Below are 25433 nucleotides of genomic sequence, written 5' to 3'. Positions count from 1 at the left end.
GGAGAAAGCCTCATACCTGAAGAGGCACTCCCGTGCGGCCCAGAGATCCTCTCCCACCTCCCCGCATTCCCCACGGTGCCTATGCAAACCTTCTCCACCCTCCACCCCGAATCCATCACCTCCTCCAGCCTCTGTGCAGGCAGCCGGTCTCTGCCTTCACGGGGGAACAGAAGACAGCGCGAGGACGCAGCCTTACAAAGGGAGGCCGGCCTCCCACTGCCTCTGCCTCCTGGGGAGACTGCTGCCACTCAGTGCTCTATTATTTCCAACACTCCCATCGCATCAGAAATGAAATCTCTCTGGATCCCGCCCACTGGCCTCCCCTCCTCACAAACTTCTTTAAAATGTTGTCTACGTTTGCTGAGCCCTCTTGACATCCCAGTCACTCCTCGATGTACTGATACTTTCATCTGGCCTCAATCCACGTCCCCTACTGAACCAGCTGCCCAATCACTGAACCCGCAGGTCCCGCTCCAGCCCTGGTTTCACGCATCGCACACTCTGGTCCCCTCCTTCCTCGCCTCCCTGACACCACCTCCTCCGGGTCCCCTTTCCCCGCCACGGGCTCTACTCCCTCCACTGCCCTTCAATTACTGCTGCTCCTCAAGACTGGGGATTAAGCTGCTTTCTTCCTCCATACTTTCTCTGCTTGGTTCCATCCACCCAGGGGCTAAAAGCACTGCGCACGCAACTCACTGTTTCCAAACTGCGGTGCTCGGCTCTTTCTCCCAAGCTCCAGACTCAAGTCCACACTGCCTACTAACATCTCCACCTGTGTGCTTTCAGGTGGCACAACATACTCATGTCCAAAATTGAAATCAATTAGCCATCAGGGGAATGCAAATCAAAACCACGAGACAGCACTTCACATCCACTAGGATGGCTAGAATCAAAAAGACAGAGAAAAACTGGAACCCCTGTGCAGCACTGGTGGGATGTACAATGGTGCAGTCGTTTTGGAAAACAGTTTGACAGGTCCTCAAAAAGTGAGACATGGGCTTCCCTGGTGGCGCATGGTTGAGAGCCCGCCTGCCGATGCAGGGGACGCGGGTTCGTGCCCCGGTCCGGGAGGATCCCACATGCCGCGGAGCGGCTGGGCCCGTGAGCCATGGCTGCTGAGCCTGTGCTCCGCAACGGGAGAGGCCACAACCGTGAGAGGCCCGCGTACCGCAAAAAAAAAAAATATATATATATATTTATATGTGTGTACATATATATATATATATATACACACATATATTTCCAACTAGAAGAATTTCAAACAGAAATTGTCATTACATATACTTCTGCTTCCTTCTGTACTCCCACATAGTGGATGCTTGAGAAAGACGTGAATTACATCCTTTAGAGACAAAGAAGATAAAGGCAACTGTTCTGAATTCTGGTGAGAGCTGACAGGAGAACTTTTTACATATAGGTATTTAAAACAATGAATCTAGAACACCTACTTCAAAAAGCATACTTTACTAGCAAATTCTGTTTTATTTCTTCAGGAAGGATGGGATGGAAATAAACACTTAACTAACACAAAACGAAACAACTGTGTTCGTGTTTCCTCAATGTTCGGCGCTGACAACATCAACATTTCCGGACCCTCGGTTCGGCCTGAGGGCTCACCTGCAGTTTCTGGTGTATCTGGAGTAACTCATCGTAGATCTGGTTGACCTGACGTGGAAGCACACCCTGCTTGTTTGAGGCTCTGGACGCTGGGGAGCTGACACGTTTCAAAGGAGACTCACTAGCGTCACTGCAACAGTCAGTCCAGTTCCTTGAATCTGAGGCCAAATTAGTTGGTTCAGCAACTGCTAAGAAAATTAAACTTAAATTAAAAACTTAATTTATAGTTTTAAGTATCCTCATAGTATTGTTAAAAAGTTTCAAGGACTATATGCAGAGAGAAAGAATGATATAGCAAACAGTGAACATTTAGAAAATTTGGATGAAGGCCACACAGGAATTCTTTGTGGTCTTTTTGCAACTTCTCTGTAAATCTGAGATTACTCCAAAAATGAGTGCGCGAAAGCACTTATGGATTAACTACCTAGGCCAAGAAATGGAAAGTTACCTCAGAAACTCTGGAGCACATTCCCTTCTCTCCCTTACACCAAATTAACCGCTAACCCAAATACAGTGCTCATCATTGTTTCACTTCTTTTTAATTTTTACTACTTATGTTTAAAAAATTATTTGTTTTGCCTGTCTTTAAACTTTATATAACGTCTGTAGTTAAATAATCATATAATTACACAACCTCTATAACCTCCCCCGTTAAATAACGCGTTCCTGTATTAACGATGGCGGCAGGTTCACCACCCTCCACTGCTTCACCTGTGCTGTGTTTTTTGCACACGGACACCTGAGCAGTGCTGCCTGCACAGAGGCCAGGCGGCCCTGCACCTGGCTCCTGGCGCCCACGGTGAGCACTCCCCTAGGGCACACGATCAGCAGCAACGCTGCAGGGTTGCCGGGTACACGTGCAGAGTCAACTGCATGGTGCCCAAAGCTAACCAGCTCCCCTGACAGCAGTGGAGGGCGAGGTCCTCCTGCTTAGCTCCTCGCCAGCACTGAGCTATCAGAACTCACGCTCTGCTAATCCTGAGCACAGTGGTTTTCCCTTGCATTGGCCTCCAGCTGGGGCAGCGCCCCGGCTTTAAGAAGGGCTCTCCCACAGTACTCCCCGTCTTGGACAGACTGGGGAGCCAAGACAAAAAGTAGGAACGTTTAAAAAGGAAAACGTCTCCCTTCCCTCACTCAGCAGACGCCCTTCAAGGGGAGACACCCTCTTCGGGCTCCCGTCCCCCCAGCACCGGCCTGAAGACTCCTTAGTTCTGTCAGCCTTTACACACACTCAGCACTTGTTCAGTGGTCATCCGTGGGAAAATCCACCGCACAGCAGGAAACACAAGCCGGCAGTATTCTTCATGCTCCTCGCACACTGAGACGAATGATGAAGAGGACGGAACAGCGAGTGTCCTGTGTGTGCGGGAGACACAGAGGCTCCCAGGGGCAGCTCGGTCCTGCAGCCAACAGGGGAGGGCACCACCCCAGCTGCCTCTTTCCCTGAAATCCTGGCAAAACTAGGATAGGCAGCCAGGTACACAGAGAGCAACTACTGGCTCAGGGCCAAAGGAAGCCAGACCTCAAGTGATCTGGACTATTTTCCTAAAATGTTTAAGGAATAGCCACCTACTACCATAATTTTACTCACTTCCTAACAAATACTGACATGAAAAAGAACTGAAGAAATTATAAAAATATTCAGTTGATTATTAAGCGCTTTTGATAAACTCTGAGAGTGTACAAATTCTACTGGAAAATCATGAAGTTTATTTTTTCTTCTCCTTTAGCTTAATGACAAGCGCAGTAACAAGCTCATGGCTTACAAAAATCCAGGACACAGAAATACAGACCCCTGAGAACCAGGGTTATTACTATGGGGTAAGCTTTATGTGCCCTACTCGACAGAGTTACTGTTTAAATGACTGTTCCAAAATGAGTATTTCTCTTACCTTTGTTTATCTGTTTAAAAGACTGCTTGTTTATTTCGGAGGTACTAACCCTATGATCATTCCCAATGAACTCTTCTTCTGTTTCCCGTTGTTTTAAATCTTGAAAAGAATCCAGTTCCTCATCTAGGCTTTAAAAAAAATTCTATCACAGCATTCTGGAAGATTTCTATAGCATTTAAAGCAGGTGAGACTGCTTTTCACATATTAACAGCGTAACAACTGTGAAAAACGTAACAAGTAAACATGTTTAAAAAAGCAAAAGGAAAAAATGTAAAGTACCGATCACTGATGCTGAAAACTCACTACAAAGATCCTTCTACACATTCAAACAGGCTCAACTGCAAACTGCACACCCTGTGGATGCTCCACACTCCTCCTCCTGACCCTGGATGCTGCTGTGCGGCAGATCTGACAGGCACTGCTTTCTCTAATTGTAACTAAGAGAAATAGTGTTGAAGGTGAGAAAACGGAACCCTGAAGTTCAATTAACTGACAGGTGACATAACCAGCAAAAGGTGAAGCAGAACTAGAATCCCAGGTATTCTCTCCAAAAAGATCATCTGAACGTTGACATTTCCAGACCAGTGCTGTTCAAAGAGAATATACTGCAAGTCACAAAAGATAATTTAAAATTTGGGGCAATTCCCTGGCAGTCCAGTGGTTAAGACTCTGCGCTCTCACTGTCAACAGCCCGGGGTTCAATCCCCAGTCGGGGAACTAAGATCTCGCAAGCCCCTCGGTGCCGCAAGAAGAAAAAACAAAATTCTAACAGCCACATTGAAAACATAAAAAGACATGAAATTTTAACAATATGCTATATTTAACCCAGTATATCTAAGACACTGTCATTTTAACATACAATCGATATATATATATATATATATATATATATATATATATATATTTTTTTTTTTTTTTTGTGGTACGCGGGCCTCTCAGTGCTGTGGCCTCTCCCGTTGCGGAGCACAGGCTCCGGACGCGCAGGCTCAGCGGCCATGGCTCACGGGCCCAGCCGCTCCGCGGCATGTGGGATCTTCCCAAATCGGGGCACGAACCCGCGTCCCCTGCATCAGCAGGCGGACTCTCAACCACTGCGCCACAGGAGAAGCCCAATCAATATTTTAAAATAAGACATTTTACATTCTTTTATCCATCTTTAAAATCAGCTGTGTATTTTATACTCACAGCACATCTCAATTCAGACCAGCCCCATCTCAAGAATTCAACAGACACCTGCAGCCTGTGCTGGGCAGCTCTACGACTCCACCCTAGATCACAACTAGGGACTGTGGAAAAACTGTCCAATGTTAGAAATATTCACAGTCCACAAGCCTCAACTTGTAACTTGAAATTACACCCAGACTGCTTACCTTAAAGATGATAAAACCATCAGTTAAATATATGAAAATAATTTCCATGAATTCATAATTAACTTCCAGCAATTTTCTCTTTCCTTCCTCTATATTCGATCAACGCCATGTCCAAATCTTGACTCCAGATCAACTAGGTGACTTTGTGAGCGCCAAAGGAAACAGCAGTAACAGTAATGATGACAAACAGCGGTGCATCTGAGTGCTTCTCTACATACTGAACACTGTTCTAAGTCCTTTACATGGATTAATTCGTTTAATCAGAGAATGAAGCAATTCAAGCTCCAAAATATCGATCACGTTAACAGATACTTTAGGCACAACTTTCTTTTTTTCTCTCCACAATACCCCAACGTTTCATTTTGTATACATACACATCTTTATGGTTTAACGTTATTTCAAAATGTCTGCTCCCTCTCCATACCTAAGCACTTCCTTCTGCCACATATTTTTGGCATTAACAGTATTCAACTTAGAACTTTATTTCACCTTAGCTTCCATTGTTTTTACAGTGGTTTTATCCAGAGTAAAATCTCTTCTGCAAAACTGCTGACCCCTCACAGCCCAGCACCACATCATACATATACTGTAGGCATTGATACCAGCTCCCTGGGCTGACTTCTTCCATCTCTCTCTCTGCTACCTGGAACACAGTGCTCACCACACCAGGAGACACAACGACACCGACTGAGTTAATACCGCCGCCTAACAAACTTATACTCATTTTTACCCTAATTCCTTATTTAATTAAAAAAAACAGGGGGAGCTTCCCTGGTGGCGCAGTGGTTGAGAGTCCGCCTGCCGATGCATGGGACGCGGGTTCGTGCCCCAGTCCGGGAAGATCCCACATGCCGCGGAGCGGCTGGGCCCGTGAGCCATGGCCGCTGAGCCTGCGCGTCCGGAGCCTGTGCTCCGCAACGGGAGAGGCCGCAACCAAGAGCGAGAGGCCCGCGTACCACAAAAAAAAAAAAAAAAAAAAAAAAAAAAAAAAGGGAGGTGGGGAGCAAGGTCTTCATTTGGGTCCTGGATGAAGAGCCATCTATCACACAGTGTAAGTAACTGCATTATGCCAGCAAACACGATGCTAGGTTTGTGCTTTTATCAAATTCTCAGTAACAATCACTCAGTTTCTCCAACCACTCAGCAGGCTCCTCTCAGAGAAAAGCAAACACACAGGCAGCCCCTGACCCTCCTTAGTTTCCCGAGATGCCCAGGGAGGCCCGAGCAGGACTCGGGCTACCTTGCCATCTGACGGTCCCACGCTTGAGGGCACCACGGGGGGATGCGGGGCCGCGCCTCCTCTCATCAGAGTAACATCTCAGCGACGGACCAGCTTCATCTCCACGTGAGCAGAAACCGAAGTCCTCTGTGAACAGGAAAGACGACTGCAGAGGCTGCTCACTAAGGTTAGATATCAACGACCTCATTCTCGACCCCGAAACGTAGGAGAACAAAGCTACGTACCGATTTCCTTCCTGTCTCTCCCTAATGCAGACTTCTAGAAAACAGGCATCAAGTCAGCTCTTCAAACAGCACTGACGTTCATCACCGCCCCCCACCCCCGCACGTGACGCCGTCAACGACGCGGGGAAGCAAGCAGAGCAGGTGCCTCTAACCCTGTTCTATGGGTCGGTACCTAAGGACCGCAGGCGGTAGGCGAACTCCCCGAACGTTCAGAATCCGCCCTCCTTCCACCTCGTCACGACATCCCGCCAGTGCCGAAACGTTCAACACTTTATTTCTCCCCTTTATGCACTTCAAGCATTAAACGCTGCGCAATAAACTACATCTCCTGCGGTGAAAAAAGGAGCGAGCGCCTCCCCAGCCGCGCGGACACCCGGCCCGCCACCCTACCTGGGGTGCAGGGAGGCCGCCGTCGCCACTCCGCCACGTCCGGCCGCCGGCGCCCGGGCTGAAAGAGAGCGACGGAGCAGTGACCGGGGCGGGCCGGGCCGCCCGGCGCCCCCGCCCCGCACAACCGGCCTGATCCCGGGTCCCCAGCCCGGCGCAGCGCCCCCTCCCTGCCGCCCCGACACGCGCGCCGGGTCCGCGCACAGAGGCGGCCACCGCGGATCCACCAGGCCGGGCGCCCGCACCTTTCGGCTTGAAACCGGCTCGGACTCCCCGCTATGGGGCGGGACCGAGGCGGTTCCAACCCGCACGCAAGTCACAGCCGGGAACGCCTGCCACGCATCTACGCGCTGACGCGCACGGTCCCTCCCGCTCCCGATGCCCGCCGAAAGCACCCTCCTCACGAGTGCACGCACGCCGCCGCCGCCAGGGGCCCTGCCTCGCGCCCACGCTCCGACCCGCAGATCCGGCGACCCGCGGACTTGGCATGCGCCGACAGGCAGGGCAGGACCTCACCTCGGCGGGGCAGCCGCCCCATACGCCGTAGCGCCTTTTGAGGCGCTCCACCATCAGGTCCTGCCCGGGCGGCTTCACCACCCTCGGCTCCATGGCCGCGGCCGCCGTCGTCTCCCTGGCAACGGCGCGCGGCCGGGCGGGGCGGGCGCAGCGGATTTGCGCCGTGACGCACGGCGCGCCGTGACGCACGGCGCGCCGCGCCGCCGACGTCTCCCCGACAAAAGCGCGGCCGCTGGCGCAGGTCCGTGCTCGCGGGCCGTGGGGGCGCGTTGCGGGCCGGTGCGCGGGTCTCTCCTGTTTTCCTTTCCTTCCCGAGGGTCGCGCCGAGGGGCAGCCCGCGCGGGTCCGTCTCATAAGCGCTCGAACCCATCGGAAGCAGCTGTGAGACACTAATCTTGGAGGAGTCGGTTTCGGCCAAAGCATCCGTTACCAAGCTTGTGAGTCCACAGTTGTAATCTTTAGGGCGCCTCCGAGTGCCTCCCGCAGCCTGGAATCCCTCGGGAAGCGCCCGGAAACCCGCATGCATTCACCCACCCACTCCCCGCCCCCCGCATACACACACACACGCAAACACTCCCACACTCGGAGGGTCGGGGCCGTCCGCCGCTCCCGGCACACGGACCCCACATGACCCTCGCACTACAGGCGGTCAGCAGGTGCTGTCCCAGGACTGCCTGTTTCCAAACCCCAAACGGCGCGACAGCCCCACTGCCTCACTACCCGAAATGAGGCGGCTCCGCTGGAAAGAACCCCGGAGGGCAGAAGGCACCGCCGGCAGTGGTTGGAATACGCAAAACGTGCTCTCCCGGGGTGCTCTGTGGTGCCACACGAGTAAGCTGATGAGAACGTGCCCCCTTTTTCTGTCGAACTTTTGACACTAGCCATTTCCAAGTAAGTTTTCAGTGTATACCCAACTGGAAAACAGTCCTCTCCTTGGGAGCTCTGGAAATTAGGTGGCAGTTTAAGTTTACGGATCTTTTATCTCCTTACTTTGGTTCCAGAATGAAAAAACAACTAGATGCACAAGTAATGAATATTTTAAATGTCATGGCTGTTACCAATTGTCACTTTATTTTTGCTACAAAATTCACCAGAAAAGGTACTGCAACAATCTAGTATAAACCAAATCTTTAACCAAAGAACATGGTATAGATAGACCTTTTTAAAATACTCATACTTTATCACAATAACTGCAAGGAAAAATTCAAGTTCTATCAGAACCAAATGCAGTTTGAGGTAGTAGAAACAGATGACAGGTTTTTTAAAAAGTCTAAATACTCAACTTACTTAAAATGTAAAAATTAATTGAATACCTTGGGAAGAGCACAGGAAGCTACATAACATTTTAAGGAAAGAAGGTACTCTGTTAGCTATACAGGAGGTGCAAGAATTTATAGAAGAGCACTTTGGTTAAGTCTCTACCCTCTGGCTCTACCCACTCACAAGTGAATCTTTATTCATAAATGAGCACACCAATAGTGAAAATTACCAAATATATTCCAAATCTGAAATAAAAACTATCCAAGTCATGGTCCCTTTATCCAAACAGTAAGTATATCCATGCAGGAAGTCTAATATCTTAGAAGAAACTAAAATTGCATATATCATATTCCTTCAATAGTCTGAGAAGGTCTATTGCTTTTAACAAGATTAGTATTACTCCATTTTAATACAAATATGTCAGGAGTACATAAACACAAGTACACCTGAAATACACCAGTGTTTAAACTTTTATTTCACACCATGCAAGGTCAATTATAACACATTAAAAAGTGACAACAGCTATAAGCTGCAATTTTATATTTATACATTGGAAATGTCCATTTTCAAAAGCTGAACATAATTACCATGTTGTCATAACAGCTAGGCTTCAATTCAACTGTTTATACAGGTAAAATCTACTATGAAAAACAATGATTTTATATCTGTCCACATTCTGTGATAACAATTCTTCGACTAACAGACCCTTCAGGAGAACCAAAGGATTCAATCTTTTTCACAGTATCCATGCCATCTTTAACAAACCCAAATACTACATGCTTAAAGTCCAAATGCTCTGCTTTTTTCAGTGTTATGAAAAATTGAGAATTATTGGTATCCTGGCCTCGATTGGCCATGGATAGTAAGCCAGGACTGGTATGTTTCACATCAAAATTTTCATCTTCAAATTTATCTCCATAAATGGACCGTCCTCCTGTTCCATCGTGTTTGGTGATATCTCCCCCCTGAAAAAAGATTTCAATTAACAGGAATCCCAAATAAAATGTTACAAATACATACAGAACTAACCACTAAAGGGTAGGTCCTCAACACCCAGCTTCTTTGAGAACGCAGTCTGAAAACTAAGAAACACCCACTTGTGAAAGAAGACAAACAATGAAAAGATCTTTTTCCCACCCTTGATTTCCAGCAGGTTCAAGGCATTAAAAATACGAACCGTTTTAGGCTGAAAGTTCTTGTGGGGACAGAAGCTGGGGCTGTGGAAATGCTAAAGAAGTCTAAAGAAAATCGTAAGTAAGGAGAAACACCCAAATTCCCCAAGTTGGTGTGCTGCACTTTTTCTAGACACCCATTGTGATGTACACTTAAGACTTACTTGGCAAACAAAATTTGGAATCACTCTGTGAAAAATGGAGTTCTTGAAACCAAAGCCCTTCTCTCCAGTGCACAGTGCTCTGAAGTTCTCAGCAGTTTGAGGAACAATGTTTGAAAATAATTCCATGGTTATACGTCCCAGAGGCTCATCATCTGCGCAAACATCAAAAAACACCACAGGATTTGTCTCCTTTGCTCTCGGTGATACCTGTTCTTCCTGGGGTTTCAATAAATTCTGTTGACATTCTTCAAATTTTTTCTTAAAACCATCAGCCATTTCTTTAGTTTTAAATCTCACTGCAAGCTGTTCCACTTTGGCTTCTCCATCTATTAAACAACAAACAACACAGTGACCTTTGTGTTATAATAACTGTTATAAATTGTTTTATGTATTTGTTATCAATTTTAGAAAAATCCCCAAACCGGAAAGTAGCATTTGAGTGTAGAGCTCACCAGCATAATCTGAGGCAGTCCAAACTAAAGCATTGTTGGAAACATTCAAGGGTTTCAGTTCCATTGTTTTGGTGATGACGTGGTTTGCACACACTTTGAGCACCTGGTCTCTTCTCATCAGGACCCGGTAGTAATTCTTCATCGTGTGCCAGAGGATCTTCATGTCTCCAACCCCACGCTCCTTCCACTGACTGGCCTCTCGATCCCACCTGTAAAGTTTGGCTCTCTCTTTAAATAAAATTTCTTCATCTTCTTCTCCAGATTTTACTTCTACCTGTGACAGGACATGAAATTATCTCTAAGATGCTGCTTATAAAATATTCCATAACAAATTCCAAGATCCAAATTCCTTAAGACACTGGCATGAACAGAATTTGAAAACAGTTAACATCCTAGGATTACAAATACATCTGATTTGGATGAGGCAGGAAAAATCTGTCATTACACATTTTCCCCTTATGTAACATTCTTCCTCATTTTGGAAACTAAATACATTCTTTTACAAGAGAGGTTTCAAAAAAATGCTTGTTCTTAAATATTATCTACTGATTGAGGTTGAAACTGATAAAAGTAATTTGCCTAAAACAACATTCTTGTCCAGAAAAAGTACAATTTACTTTTTATTGAAAGGACTGTGGCAAATATGAGATTAGATGTTGGTTGGGTTTTTTTCTTTTGCCCCTAGAATTACGTTACTGAAAACAAACATGCAAAAATTAAGTTCTTCCCAAGGATTTCATATAGAATTTACCAAATAACATTTGTATGTAAATTTCTTTAAAAAGACTATTTGAGGGCTTCCCTGGTGGTGCAGTGGTTGAGAGTCCGCCTGCCGATGCAGGGGACACGGGTTCGTGCCCCGGTCCAGGAGGATCCCACATGCTGCAGAGCAGCTGGGCCCGTAAGCCGTGGCCGCTGAGCCTGCGTGTCCGGAGCCTGTGCTCCGCAACGGGAGAGGCCACAGCAGTGAGAGGCCCGCATACCGCAAAAAAAAAAAAAAAAAAAGACTATTTGAACTTAAAGGCTGAACTTCTAATAAAGAGCTTCCATTTGAAACGGTCAATGTTCTGAAAGAAATGCAAACAAGGCCAAGCCCTACAAATCAAGCCCATGTCAAGTTTTAAACTTAAAATGTGAAGTTATTAGTAAGGTTTTCACTCTTTAATATTTACCTCTGGTAATGACACTATTGGTTCAAAATGGATATCTTCATTATGAACTACCTCTTCATCACTACCATCTTCATCTTCGCCAACTTTACTGGTTGACTGTGCTCCGAACACAGCTGCTCCAGTGTTTGCCCACTGGAAATTTTTATCTGATGAATAAATTAGGATACTTAAACAGTGGTATCTATTTTAATAAGCTCTTAATCCCAGTTAGATTACTTTATGAATGAATCTAATTTCCAATGATGTAACATACTTCTAATAAAAATGTTTAAACTTGTACTATTCTGGCAGATTAAACTCATGTGGTGAGTACACAGGACTTTTAGTAACATTTACGTCTAGATATACAGATAGGGTCTAGGATCATCTGAGCCTTAGGTCTTCATGATACTGAACTACAGAAGAACTTTCAGTAATGAAGCAGGTTCTTAATTAAAAGTACATACTTTGAAACTCTGAAAACCCAGCTCAGCTCCAAAGGTAGTTCATTTCATAAAACATTCTATCACATGAAAAATATAACTTTTGAACCTAAAAATGTTCTCAAAGAAGCCAAATCTGCTACTTCCATATTAGCCGAAGCAGACTAAACATGTTTATAACTTCTCTACCTCAACTTCCTCCTAAGGTAACTAGAGCTGGAGCTTAAACTTCTTGGCCAGGTGGCACTGCAGCCTTGGGAGAAGCTGACCCCCACTGTCTTCAAGCAATACTAGGCTTAACTTAGTTAAGGGGTGAAAAGGCTCCCCACTCCCACGCAGAGGAACAAAGACTTTTACTCCCCCTCACGGAGAAGGTGAAAACTAAAAGCTTCTTCATCCGCATCTCGAATGTGAGGACCCAGCCTGCTAATACATTCCCCACTATCCTAGAGGAAAGAAACCTCTCAACTCTTCATCACTTGCTGACAAAATCACTGCTCTCTAAACCTACATCTGATGCAAAAACTCAGGAGAAGGCAAAAATGTCACGGATCAGTTAAAAACAGCACCCTGAAGAAAGAACAAAATTAGTGTCTAAAGCAGTAACTCCTAAGTGAGGTTTAATGGGGAGAAAAAAACAGGAAAAAAGAAAAAAATTATTAAGAAGATACAGCAAAAGAATGCTCTGAAACAAGAAGAGCACAATCTCAGGTTGTGTGGGGGGCTTCCTGAGAACAGTAACCACAGATCTACATGATACACAGGCGTAGGGCTCAAAAATAACTGGCTCAGGAACTCCCAAGCAGAAAAAAATTTTAAATTACCCCAATACCCTGAGAGGTATGGCAGAAAGTCTCAAAATTCCTCTGAAGCAATGGTTCTTAACACTGGGTGCATATTAAAATCACACCAACAGCTTCTGTAAAATACCAGTGCCTGGGCCGCAGGCCCAGAGAGCCCAACATAACTATCAGGTGTTTCTTTTTTCTTTAAAAAGCTCCCAAGAAATTCTAATATGAAGCCAAGAGTTGAAAACCACTGTTCTAAAGGGACAGGAGAAAGAACTTATACAGTAAGAGTATAAAGATGTGCACATCAGTAATATCAACTTAACAACAACTGTGTTCTAGATAATAGTACCTAGGAAGCTTCCACTCTGAGTCCGGGTTTAATGAAAACATTACAGAATCTCAAGGAAATAAGATAAAACGTCAAATCACGGACAAAGGGGAGCAGCAGATAAACATGTGTTCCTTGTGTTCTCTTAGTTTCCATATGAAATACTACACAAAAGACAGGGAGTGACTGACAGACCTGCCTGTGAAGAGGACTTTCAGGAGAAGACAGGAAAAAAAAGGAACAAAAGAAAACATGAAACAAAAATAAAATGAACAGATGAAGAAAAAGTAATCACCACAGAAATAACACATAACAGAAGAGGAGGAAAGGATTAAAAAAAAAAGACTCCTCGTAGCTTAAAACCAACCAAAACAAAAAGTTTAAGATCAAAAAGGTCCACACAATGCCAGAAATAAGTTTAAAAAACAAAAAAACATTCTGGTGAAACTGATTACCTTAAAAAAAAAAAAATTAAATCCCACAAGCTCTTAATCAAAGAAGGCAAGATGAAATTCTAAAATATTAAAAAAACTTATAGTAGTGTGAAAATTCCCCATGAAAAGCTATGAAATTGATTCCAGGGGAATTTAGTTTCAAAATGCTATTCTGTGCTTACTAGCACAATCTAAATTAAATAAAGCAGGCATTTAACACGCAAGAAAACCAATGATAATTTAAAGGAAAGTAATGACAAAATCTGAAGATAAATAAAAAACATAAACAAAAGAACTGATAAAACCAAAAGCTACTTCTTTGAAAAGACAAAGCACAAATTCCTGTGAGATCTAAGAACAAAACAAGAAATGTAGTTTAAAAAAGAGCTTGGTAAATAATCTCATGGACAAAGGAGTGAACGTCAGCAAATAATACTCAGGGCGAGCCTCCCACGTGGCATGAGTCTTGCCTACCTCACACTTCATTGTACAGTACTGATGGAGTACTTTGAAAAAGGTATACCAAGTATCAAGCAACCTAACACATCAATTTTTATTTGGCTTTTTATTTGTGGATAATTATACCTACTATACACTGTTGTATCTGTTGACCTATGACCCTGTGACTTCAGGCTACTTATTAATAAAAATAAAGCAACCTGACATCAGTGAAGCTATGAATTCCAACATAACGTAGCATCTGAAGGTAATTTCTAAAAGTTTTATATGTGTTTCCATAAATGACAGGAACTGTTCTCTTTTTTTTTTTTGCTGATTGGCTAAACCCAGTGTTAGTGAAACAAGTAAAAATATGTGAGAGGGAATTCTGAATTAGATTATCATGTAAGTATGTATCTTCAACAAAATTTATTCGACAATTCAAGCATCTTGTTCAATTTAGGTGGTGCTATAATCAGATACATGTAAGCTACCTTAAGAATGAGAAAATATGCTAATTTTTTCAAGCTTCTGAAACAAGAAAAAGGATTATTTTCTACAAATGATACCCAAATGGACCAAAAATAGAAAAAAATCACTGGAAAAGGTGGGAAAGCTCACCAGTTATAAATGAGCACAACCCTTATATTAAAAAGCACAATCAAGGATATTGCAAAAATAAAAAACTGCAAAATCATCTCCTTAAAAATTACTGATGCACATATCTTGAAATATTAGTAAATCAAAAGTATAACTAAAAGAACAATGTGCCAATCCCAAGGTTATTCCAAAACTGGAGTGACGGTTCTGCATTTCAGGATGGGGAAGGCTAGCACCATGAGTTACAATGAATGACGAGAAAATTCTTATGGTTATATTAATAATAGCAAAAATAACAATAAAACAGAAGCCCTTCCTTTATTACAACACTATAGACAGCTGGAGTGCAGGGCTGGGGAAACAAATGGCCAGGTGAGTGACAAAGGGCTTGCTCCCCCCAGGTGTGCATATTTCTGTAATACAATCATTAAAACCGCTCCTCCTGATCTTACCTTTGGACCCAAAAGCAAAATCCCCAGAATTACTGGAAGCCAAGTCTGCAAATGACAGCCCTGTGCTACTTCCAAATCCAAATGAAACTGTTTTGCTTTCCACTGGCAAAAGGAAAAGAGCAATTTAATATTTCATTTAATACATGTTGAACATCAAAGCTTTACTCAGGACCCAAAGAGAATGGGGGTAGGACCTGCTGTACTACTGAGAGGTATGGGGTGGGATGGGGTGTGGAACATTTATAATCTGGTTATCTCTCTGAAGAAAACTTATAAAAGACATCCAAGTTCTGAGCTTCTTCATTGTTATTACGTTTTCAGGTACTATTCTCAATGCAGAATATACCAAGAGCATTCCCAAAATCATTTTTTAAAAATGAGATGTAGATCTATACTAAATCAGATAGAGAGCTATACAGTTTCTGCTTTACACAATCTAATATAATCTAAAACATTCATTCAAAGGCAGGATTTCAGGAAATATCTAAAGATTTTTTGTATTCTCAATTGTAAAAAATAAGCTCATAAAAGCGAAATATTTCATGCCCCTTTATAAATCTCAAATTTTGTTTTAAGAAAGGGAGTTTCTGGATTTGCATTTAGAAGTCTATCGTCTCAAAATCACAGGTGTACCTTATGTAGTAATGCATGCCTAGAAGGTTTTTATAAACATGTATCAAACTGTACCTTGGCTTGTAGCATCTGCATCATTTTCCTTTCTAGTACATAAATCCACAGGTTTATCGACAGCTTCAGAAGAAGTAGGTGGTGAACTAATACATTTGGTAGTAAACTCTGGTTCTTCAGATTTACACAGAAATGGTAGAGTCACTTTACTGCCATCCGTACACACACTGTCAGCCGTGCTAGTTATGCCCTCATTCTGGGATTTCTGCAAAGAGGAGGTAACAAATAACTATGACATTAAGTACTGATTGACAAAAAGGATCATATACCCTATTTTAAAAGAAACCGAGGACTTGGAGTTCTGGACAAAATGGAGTAAGCACACTTTTCTCTCTCCCACTCCACCTTTCATCCTACCTCTCCCAGCACCTACAGCTGAATTGGACTGAAACAGATAAAGCGACTAGAAGAAGCCTCTGAAAAGTGGATGAAAGCAGAAGGATTAAAAATCTCAAGACATCATCCACAGCTGCCTGCCCCCAGCCAATGAGGGCAGTCCCTGCCTCCTGGACACAACCTCCTCCCAAACCCCTGCGGCAACCATGGGTTCTGGAAATGGACTAGGCTAAGCCGACGAGGTCGTGCCTGGGCCCCTTTCCTGACCTGCTTCCTACCTGCCTACAGTGGGTGTCACAACAAGAAAGTACTAAACCTGGAGGAAGAGGGTTTCTGGCCAGAACTGCTGGATGGTGGCAAGAGATTTGAGATTTTTCTCTGACTGTCCCCCAGTTTTACAGAAAAAGAAAGCCCCTCACTATGGTAGATGGTCCCCAGGTGTAAAGACTACTGGAGAGACAGGCAAAGTGACCATCTGAAATTCTGGCCTTACCAAATTCACTTTCAATCAAGACACCACAAACTTCCCCCTTCCTAAGAGCCATCTCATTAGAAGATGTATTTATAGTAAACTTCTGTTTTTTACTTAGGAAAAAGAGAAAGAAAAAAGAACAAAAAAGACTCTCAAGACCTGAGAGGTAATCTTGGTGAGAACCCTGCGGGAAATTTTTCCTGCCCCCACCCACTAACCCACATCCCAGGCAGGGTACCAGAGCTGTCCAAAACTGCAGCTGCCGACGGCACAGATGGAAAAGGGTCCAAGAAAAGTCAACTCTCCTTGGCCGAGGGTGGGGAATGTCATGAAATGATCCGTGTGCTGAATGATCAGAAAAACTTTGAAAAGCTCTTCTAACAATGTTCCAAAAAAGGACAAATACTCTTAAGACAAATGAAAAGATAGGTGTCAGGCAAAAAAATATAAAGCACAAAAGAAAATCAAATGGGACTTCACAACTTAAAAATACAATAACAGAAATAAAAATATTTACAGAATGCTCCATCCAACTGCAGCAGTATACATGTTCCTCTCAAGCACGCATGAACATTTATGAAGAAAGACCACATTCTAGGCCATAAAACAAACTTCAGCAAGTTCAAAAGAACAGAAACCATACAAAGTATATTCTCAGTCCATAGTGGAATTAAACTAGAAATCACTAACAGAAATATAGCTGAAAAAGAATCTCCAAGTATCTGGAGATTAAACAACACATTTTTAATACACATGTCAAAGTCTCTGGACACATTAAAAATACTATGAACTAAATAGAAGTGAAACTACAGCTTACCAAAATTTGTGGAATGCCAACAAAAGCAAGGAAGGGGAACTTTGTAGCACTAAATGCATATATTAAAAAGAAGATCTAAAATCGATAAACCTTCACCTTAAAAAACTAGAGAAAAAAGACCAGTATAAACGGAAGGCACAAAGAACTAAAGAAATAATGAAAAGCAGAGCAGAAATCAATAAAACAGAGAAAAATTAACAAGATAAAAAATGGATTCTTTGAAAAGGTCAATAAAATTTGATAAACCTCTAGTCAAGCTCACCAAGAAAACAAAATAGATGACATAAATGACTAATATCAGAAATGAAACAGGAGCTATCAACACTGATCCATGGACATTAAACGGGTAATAAATTTCAATGAACTTCACAAACACTGTTATGCCCACAAATTTGATAATGTAGAGGAAATGGACCAACCAATTCCTCAAAAGACACAACCTACCAAAACTGACATAAGAAATAGATAATATGAATGGGCCTATATTTATTAAAGAAAATGTACCATCAATTAATGTCCTTCCAAAAAAAATAATGATAGTAAGTACCAGGCCCAGATGGTTTCAGTAGTAAATTCTATCAAACATTTAAGAAAGAAGTATTATTACCAATTCCTACACTGTGTTCCAGGAAACAGAAACAGAGGGAACACTCCCTAACAAAGTACGTGAAGCAAAAACTGATAGGAGAAAAACAAACATGCTCAGCAACACTCCTCTCAATAATCAATAGAACGAGCAGAAAAAAATTAGCAAGGATAGACTGGACTTGCACAACACAGTATCAACTGATTCGATCTATTTAGAAACCTGTTTTCCCTGCAGAAACAATAACGAATGAACTGTGGTACGTCCTCACAAGGGAATACCACCCAGTGACAGAAAGAAACACACTAACACTACACACAGTAACTGGGCCAAATCTCAAAGGCATTATGCTTTTGAGCATAATGAGTGAGTGTAAAAAGCTAGTATCAAAGGTTACACAAAGTATGATTCCATTCATGCTAGTCTGGGAAAGGCAAAAACGTAGAAACAGAAAACAGATCAGCAGTTACCAGAGGTTCCGAGCGGGGGAGGATCTGAACCGAAAGGGACAGTAGGAAGGAATTCTTTGGGCTGTTGGAACGGTTCTGTACACTGCCTGCCTGTGGTGGGGATTACAAGAATCCAGGCATGTGTAAGAACTCACAGAAAATACACACACAGGGAAAAGTGAATTTTCCTTATGTAAAATTTAAAAATTAATACAAATGAAAAAATCATTATTTCTTAATGACTGAAGCCCAAGAAAACAGTCCATTCTGTTCGTGTCAAATGATTTAGGCTAACACAGCAGTATTATTCATAATAGCCAAGAAGAAGAAACAACCCAAATGACCATCAACAGATGAACGGGTAAACAAAATGTGGTATGTTCATACACTGAAATATTATTCGGCCATAAAAGGAACGAAATACAGATAAATGCTACAATGTGGATATACCTCAAAAACTTACTAAGTAAGAGAAGACAGACACAAAGGACCACACATTATTATTTGTTTATATGAAATGTCAGAATAGGCAAATCTACAAAGTACATCATTGGTTATTCCAGGCCTAGAGAAGACGGGTGGAAATGGGGAAGGGTGGTGACTGCTAGAGGTTAACAGGGCTTCTTTTTGGGATGATGAAAATGTTCTAAAACCGACTGTGGTAAATATACGAAAACCAACTGAGTTGTACATTTTAAAATGGGTGAATCATATCACAATTAACGTTACCCAAAAAATGTAGGCTAGATTACTTGGGAGAGGGGAGTGCGTAATCCAGCGCCTAATACATTCGCCACCTAAGAGTCCATGAATGAACAACTCTTGTAGACAAATCAAATACCGTATCCCCAATGCTGAGCACAGTGCCAGCTCACACTAAGCACTTACACATACAGTACACTTAGGTGTTTTATGCAGGGGATGCCTATCTGAAGATCTCGCATAGTCCAAGATGAATCTGAGTGTAAAACAGGAAGGGTGCATCCTAAGAGGATGTATATCTACACCCATTACACAGCACATTTCAGCTTTAATGGTTGTTAGTTCTCTGTTTCGTCTCTGTGTATTAAAGGGTGCTCTCCAAAATTACAATTCATCTTGGCAATTTTTTTTCAACCCTTATAATGATTTATCACGTTTAATTTCTGTACCAAAGGTATTTCTGAACAGCTCTTAGGACCGCTATTTAATGAACATTATGAGAGTGTTACAGGATATTTTACAAAAAGATTTTAAGTTATAACAATGATAACACAATAGTCACTCAAATAAGCCATTTCAACGCCTATAAACAGCACAGTTCACAAAAAACTGACAGAAGGTACCAAGTCCTGTGTGCACCACAGGTGGGAAAAGAATAAACAATGTACAATTCAGTCGGTGCATCAGCATAGAGATTATTTTTCAGTGTTCTAAGTTTTGAAAAACATAAATTTTAAATAAATAATTATTTTTAAGTTTTGCACACAAAAGAGTGAGGCCAAATTTAAAATGCATTGTTTCAATTTGCATAACCCAACTTTATATTATGACTGTCCTGTATTTGCTGAATGAAAGACTGGATGCTAAAGCCTCCAGCAGGGAATTCCCTGGTGGTGCAGTGGTTAAGAATCTGCCTGCCAATGCAGGGGACAAGGGTTCGAGCCCTGGTCCGGGAAGATCCCACATGCTGCGGAGCAACTAAGCCCGTGCACCACAACTACGGAGCCTGCGCGCCCAGAGCCCAGGCTCCACAATGAGAAGCCACCGCAATGAGAAGCCCGCGCACCGCAATGAAGAGTAGCCCCCGCTCGCTGAAACTAGAGAAAGCCCGTGCGCAGCAACGAAGACCAAACGCAGCCAAAAAAATTTTTTTAATAAATATTTAAATAAATAAAGCCTCCAGCAGCAGCAATTAGAGAAGATGATTCAGAAATATTGCATATTGTGTACTTCCACTGAGTCCAGGGAAACTGCTGAGGGATTTAAAATATACTTCAGATTTAGTATAGCAAGGCCGCTGATGGAAAAACTTCAGATAGGGCTTCCACACATCTACTTGGTTATAAAAAAGGAAGTAATGTCTTTACGTTAGCTGATGGCCACTAGCTATACGTGCACCGATGAATAAGCTGAAGCCTGTGGAACAGGCGGCATATCCTAGGTGGACAGCTAAAAAGCAGGCCACCTAGACTCCTCAGAGTCAGACAGACAGTAAAGGGTAGTAAGTCTCCTACAGACTCAGGCCACGTGTTGGGCCACGTTTCTCTCTACCCACGTATCCTTTAAATAAAACACTGCATTCGTAACTAACTCCAGGACTCTGTTTCATTTTAACCATCTTTCCAACAATTTTTAAAAAACAGTATTTCTTGAGAGGCAAGGAACCATTCTGAATATGTCAAAATTAAGACTGTAAACAATTACAAGACAGGGACCTTGTCTTCTAGTTTCTGTGGAATACAAATTAAGACACCAAGGTGTTGACAGCTACTAAAATGACTACACCTGAGCTAAGAAAGTAACCAAATCACAAAGTTATTGGCAAAGCAAGGTATACAGGTCAGGGGAACTAAGTTTCAAATGCTGCTATTTCCTATCCACCCTGCCCACTCCACAATCAGTTAACTTGCAGAGAAAATGAACTACGTAACACCGTTCTTTGCAGGGCGTAGACCTTCTTAGGGACATCTGCACCGCCATGCTGCTGCCCTGACTCCCCAAGCCCAGCACACGCACCGGTTGCAGGGGTGCCTCCGGTCCTCCGGGCAGAACACGAGTCCTCCTCCTCTGGCCAGAGCTGCCTGAGGTGTCCGACCGCTTGCCAGACACACCCCATTATTACCACGTGGTGAGGACCCTCTAGCTTATCGCGTCAACAGAGGCAACTGGGCCAGAAGGAGCACACAGAGACGGTCTTACTTGAGCTTCCTGAACTTTGTGAAGCTCCGATTGAAAGTCTTCCCCACTTCCATTGTCCTCATCAGTGTCACTGCAGACTCCACAAAAAAATGTAGGTGGAAGCTTTAACGTATCTGCTTTTGCCTTTTCTTCAACTGTTGGTTTCTTTTCCCAAACAATAATACATTCTTTCTCATTATCTGAAAATCCCATACAACACAAGGAAAAGCAAGTTAAGACGCAAGTAGATGAAGTCCAACTACTCCACAAACAATGGCCCTCAGTGTCATCTACAGATTATAGACCCAAATAACAAGACCCTGGATGCTGATGGAGAACCACCACCACCGGGAGCACAATGTTTTTCACTTCACATTATTTTTAAATATTTAAAGTCACCAAGGCAAAACTGGTAATTACAGAGGTGACCAGATTGCAAGATTCCTTTTAAACAGAAACTTTTTAAAAAACATTGTAACTAGTAATTTTACTGTTACATACCTGTTAGATTTTCTTCTAACGGTCTACGTTTTTCTGAGTCATCCAAATACAGTTTTCCATTAAGCTTCTTGACAGCTGTGTCGAAATCTTCATCTTTAAGTATAATTTGATTAAATAAAAGAACTTCCAGTAAATTTCAGGAGATTTTCCAGCCAGGAATCTAGGAAAATTATCTCCAACTTCACACTTTCCCTTACTCCCCACATCCAAATAGCAACCAACTTTGCCTATTCCACACCCCGAACGCCTTGTCTGAGCTGCTCTGGCATTCTGGCTCCCCCTCCCATCTCCGCTTCCCACAACCCAGTCCTCCACACCACTGCCCAACTGTCCTGCTGAGATTATTCTGAGCACGTAACTCCCCTGCTTGAAAACTTGGACAGGGCCCACAGAGCTTTCCCCAATAAGACCCTGTCTCTGCCTCACAGTTCCCCCACCCCTCTGAGACCCCAGGGAAATGAGAATTGCTTTCAGTCCCCTCAAAATGCCTGCCCTGTTCACGGCAGCCACCCAGGGAATGCTAATAAATGAATGCAGCTCTTTCAGTCGTGACGTCCACTGACTGCTCACACATACATTTAGGCTCAATACCGGCCTGCAGGGCAGCAGGGGTGGGCTCCAGGAAGCAGGCTGAAAGCAATTTCATCACCCCACTCACTACGAGGACCGTGAGCAGAACGCTTTAAAGAAACAGGAGACTTACCGTCCTCCTCCTCTTCGCTGACGTAGTCTGGCCTGTTCTTGTAACAGAAGAAAGTGGGAGGAAGCTGAAGTTTGCTTGCAAGAGCTTTTTGCTCAGGGGTCGGGGTCAGCTCATACACAATGAGAACATCGTCATCTGAGGGAAGATCTTCAGGCTTTTTCTTCTCTTCCACTGTAAGACAAATTAAAAAAATTGATAAAGACAAGGTGTTAAGTAATTAATTAATGTCAATATTCTAACTGAAAATAAAAATCATGGAACTTAATCAGCATGCTGATAAAAACACACATACTTTGATTTGGACACAGCTCATAATAACCATGAATTAGAATTAGAAGCCCGAGGTAATGTTCTATCAAAAACCCTTAGAGGACACAGAATCTACTTAATAACCAAAAAAAAAAAAAAATCCTGCTTTTACTTACTGATCATTGAAAAAACTACTATTAACAGCTATAAATTAAAAAGGTATTTAAAAAGTGCAGCCACAATCATACTTGGAATACTAAATGGTTTAGCAAAATATCCATACATTTGCAATAACTGAAACATTAAAGAAGTCATAAGCAAAGATTAGTATAAATACAAAACTAAAGCAAAGCCAACTCGATGAGACCCTACAAGGAAAGTTAACAATTGCCAAGGATGGCGGGTGATTAAAATTACATCCAATTTTCTGTATTTCCAAGCATGATAATAGATAAAATTAAATTAAACCCGTTATCCTCTGGGTAAATAATCCTGTAGGAACCTAAGACAATTTCTATTAGCTGAAAGACCAAAAACAACAAAAAGGCAAAAGATGGAGAGAAAAGGAACTCTTCGTACAATATGTTCTGGTCTATAAAGAAGGATTTCTGGCTAAAGGAACTGATAAGAGTAAACAAACCATGAAGCATGCTCTGTACCAACTGGCACTGTCCAACATAGCCGCCTGACCACACTTGGCTATGAAGCACCTGCAGTGCAAGCAGTCCAAAGTGAGATGTGCTGCAGGTGTAAAAATACACACTGGGTTTTGAAGATTGATAAAAACAAAAAACAAACCAAAAAAACCCCACCAAAAACAAGGGGGAAAATATCTCATTATTAATTTTTTATACTGATTAGAAGTTGAAATCGTATTTTGGACATAATGCGTTAAGCTGAAGAGAGTAATAAAATAAATTTCATCTGTTTCTCTTTTTAGTTTTAAATGTGACTACTAGAAGCTTTTTGATTACACACAGGTTGCATTTTATTTCTACTGGATGATGCTGATCCAGAGAACAGCCCTTTTGCAATACTGAACTTGACTTTCACCCTCCTTTGTTACAAAAACATAGCATTAATTCCTAGCCAAGGACCACAAAAAGACACTGTGAGATAGAGATTCTTGTTTATCAGACAGCCTCAAGTCTTCATCTCTACAGTCCTTTGAAACCATGACATTCTCAGACTTGAAACAGAACAGGACTCTTTGTCCTGCAGCAGTATTTTGGTAAATTTGCTCTCAGACCAAGGACTCTTCACCTAGGGCCAACAGAGTCTGTGTACAAGTATGTACCCTTTATAGAAAAAAGTCCACACTATTCACATAATTTTTCAAAGAATGAATCCTTAAGAATAAAGGCTAAGAGCTGCTGTAGCCAGTAGTATGACTGGTGTACTTTAAAACTGAGGGTCCCAGAACTCACAGGTTGTCATGTGGTCATTGTAGTTGTTTGACAACTTGTAACACAGCTGTGTTGCTCAAGATACATTATTAAACCCTAACAGTGAGTTTTCGTCTCCACAACCTGCTCCTGACCGTCTCTAACAGAGCCAGCTGCCAAGTACTCCATTACAGCACCAACGCTTTCTCCCACAAGTGGTCTGTACTACACCGGGAACACACCAGGATATAATGGTAGCTCTTATACGTGGGGCCTACTTTCAGACACAGCATCTTCCATGTCCAAAAAGAAAGCGCTAAAAGAAACACTCGGTTCCCTGTGGTACACACGCTGCTGCCATCACATTTGGACACTGGCAGACGATAAAGGTTAGGTAACATACAGGTCTTCATTAATCACAGTTGAAAACAGCACCTGATGTGCAAAACAGAGAAAGGGAAAGACCACACGGATCTACCTCAAAACACCGTTGTAGTAAAGCAATTATACCCCAATAAAGATGTTAAAAAAAACACAAAACAACGCTGTACAACATGTGAGAAAACATGACATCCAAGTACACGAGAGCAGCATTAAGGGGTCACGCCAGCATTCTGTCACATGCATGCTGCAGTGTTAAGCCCTTAACTGCACACAGCCAGTTACTCTGCTGAGGACCAGCAGCTGCTGAAAGACCGATGTCCTCTCACACTGCCAGTGCCAGCTCTGTACCTTTATTCTCAGGCTGGGAGGAAGGAGTGCTGCTCCAAAATGCCATTGGATTAGATTTAAAAAGGCTAAAATTAAATCCTAGAAAATAAAGAGTATTTCATTTTTGAATATATGGAGAATCAAAATGAATATAATTTTAAAATATAAAAGCCAGAGTCCATCCATTTACACCAATGTGGCCGTCTCACGTACCCATTTATCCCGAGGGCTTCATTCTTTGCTCATTTAACAAGTGGTGGCAAGACTGCCTTACATAAAATGTGAACATCTCAGTACCATGCTCTCTGAGTGACAAGAACATAAGGATAATAACCTGAAGAACGAACCTGCTCATGATTCATGCTCAAGGCCCTAAGCTGGACCCAGTCCTGAGCTGAGTCCTTGTGCTCTGCTCGGACAGATGCATCTCCCAGGAACCAACATCTCCTAAACAACTTACACACAAGCTCTCTGCTGCTGTTTGAACATTTGAACACTCACCAGTAAACTGCTTTAGGGAGGAAAAAATTCTGCACAAGTAATTTTTGGCTGTTCACAGAGCACTGTGTTTATGAGCTGACTTTTACTAAAACATTAGCCTGCTATAAAGAGTCCACACCAAGATAAACGTTAAAAAAAAAAAAAATGAGGGAGGAAGAGAGGGAGAGAGGGAGGGAGTGCGAGAGAGAAAAAAAGAAAGAAAAAGGAAGGAAGGAAGGGAGGGAG

The 25433-nt window shown here is 42.8% G+C and overlaps 2 protein-coding genes across 3 annotated transcripts in view; both read right to left on the bottom strand.

The window, feature by feature from the left end:
- Positions 1–7339, bottom strand: part of CCDC138 (coiled-coil domain containing 138) — a gene marked incomplete at its 5' end in the record, with an annotated part of 48589 nt that extends 41250 nt beyond the window's left edge. The window contains 5 exons of the mRNA XM_082672468.1: positions 1618–1805; positions 3510–3632; positions 6120–6245; positions 6734–6791; positions 7247–7339. Coding sequence (XP_082528594.1) covers positions 1618–1805; positions 3510–3632; positions 6120–6245; positions 6734–6791; positions 7247–7339 — 588 coding nt within the window. The remainder of the gene's footprint in view (positions 1–1617; positions 1806–3509; positions 3633–6119; positions 6246–6733; positions 6792–7246) is intronic.
- Positions 7340–8301: 962 nt separating this feature from the next.
- The window catches only part of RGPD4 (RANBP2 like and GRIP domain containing 4), a 53442-nt gene continuing 36310 nt past the window's right edge, over positions 8302–25433 (bottom strand). The window contains exons 21-30 of one of the 2 annotated variants that reach the window (XM_082672252.1): positions 24729–24806; positions 22363–22533; positions 21660–21752; positions 21180–21358; positions 15619–15823; positions 14932–15033; positions 11467–11612; positions 10295–10568; positions 9843–10168; positions 8302–9471 (exon numbers count right to left, since the gene is read on the bottom strand). In XM_082672252.1, coding sequence (XP_082528378.1) covers positions 9166–9471; positions 9843–10168; positions 10295–10568; positions 11467–11612; positions 14932–15033; positions 15619–15823; positions 21180–21358; positions 21660–21752; positions 22363–22533; positions 24729–24806 — 1880 coding nt within the window. In that variant the 3' untranslated portion in view covers positions 8302–9165. The remainder of the gene's footprint in view (positions 9472–9842; positions 10169–10294; positions 10569–11466; positions 11613–14931; positions 15034–15618; positions 15824–21179; positions 21359–21659; positions 21753–22362; positions 22534–24728; positions 24807–25433) is intronic. The other variant, XM_082672253.1, reaches the window with a different exon arrangement.

The sequence above is a fragment of the Grampus griseus genome (assembly GCF_964374135.1).
Source record: "Grampus griseus genome assembly, chromosome: 15".
NCBI classification, from domain to species: domain Eukaryota; kingdom Metazoa; phylum Chordata; class Mammalia; order Artiodactyla; family Delphinidae; genus Grampus; species Grampus griseus.
This window is presented reverse-complemented; position numbering and strand designations above follow the sequence as displayed.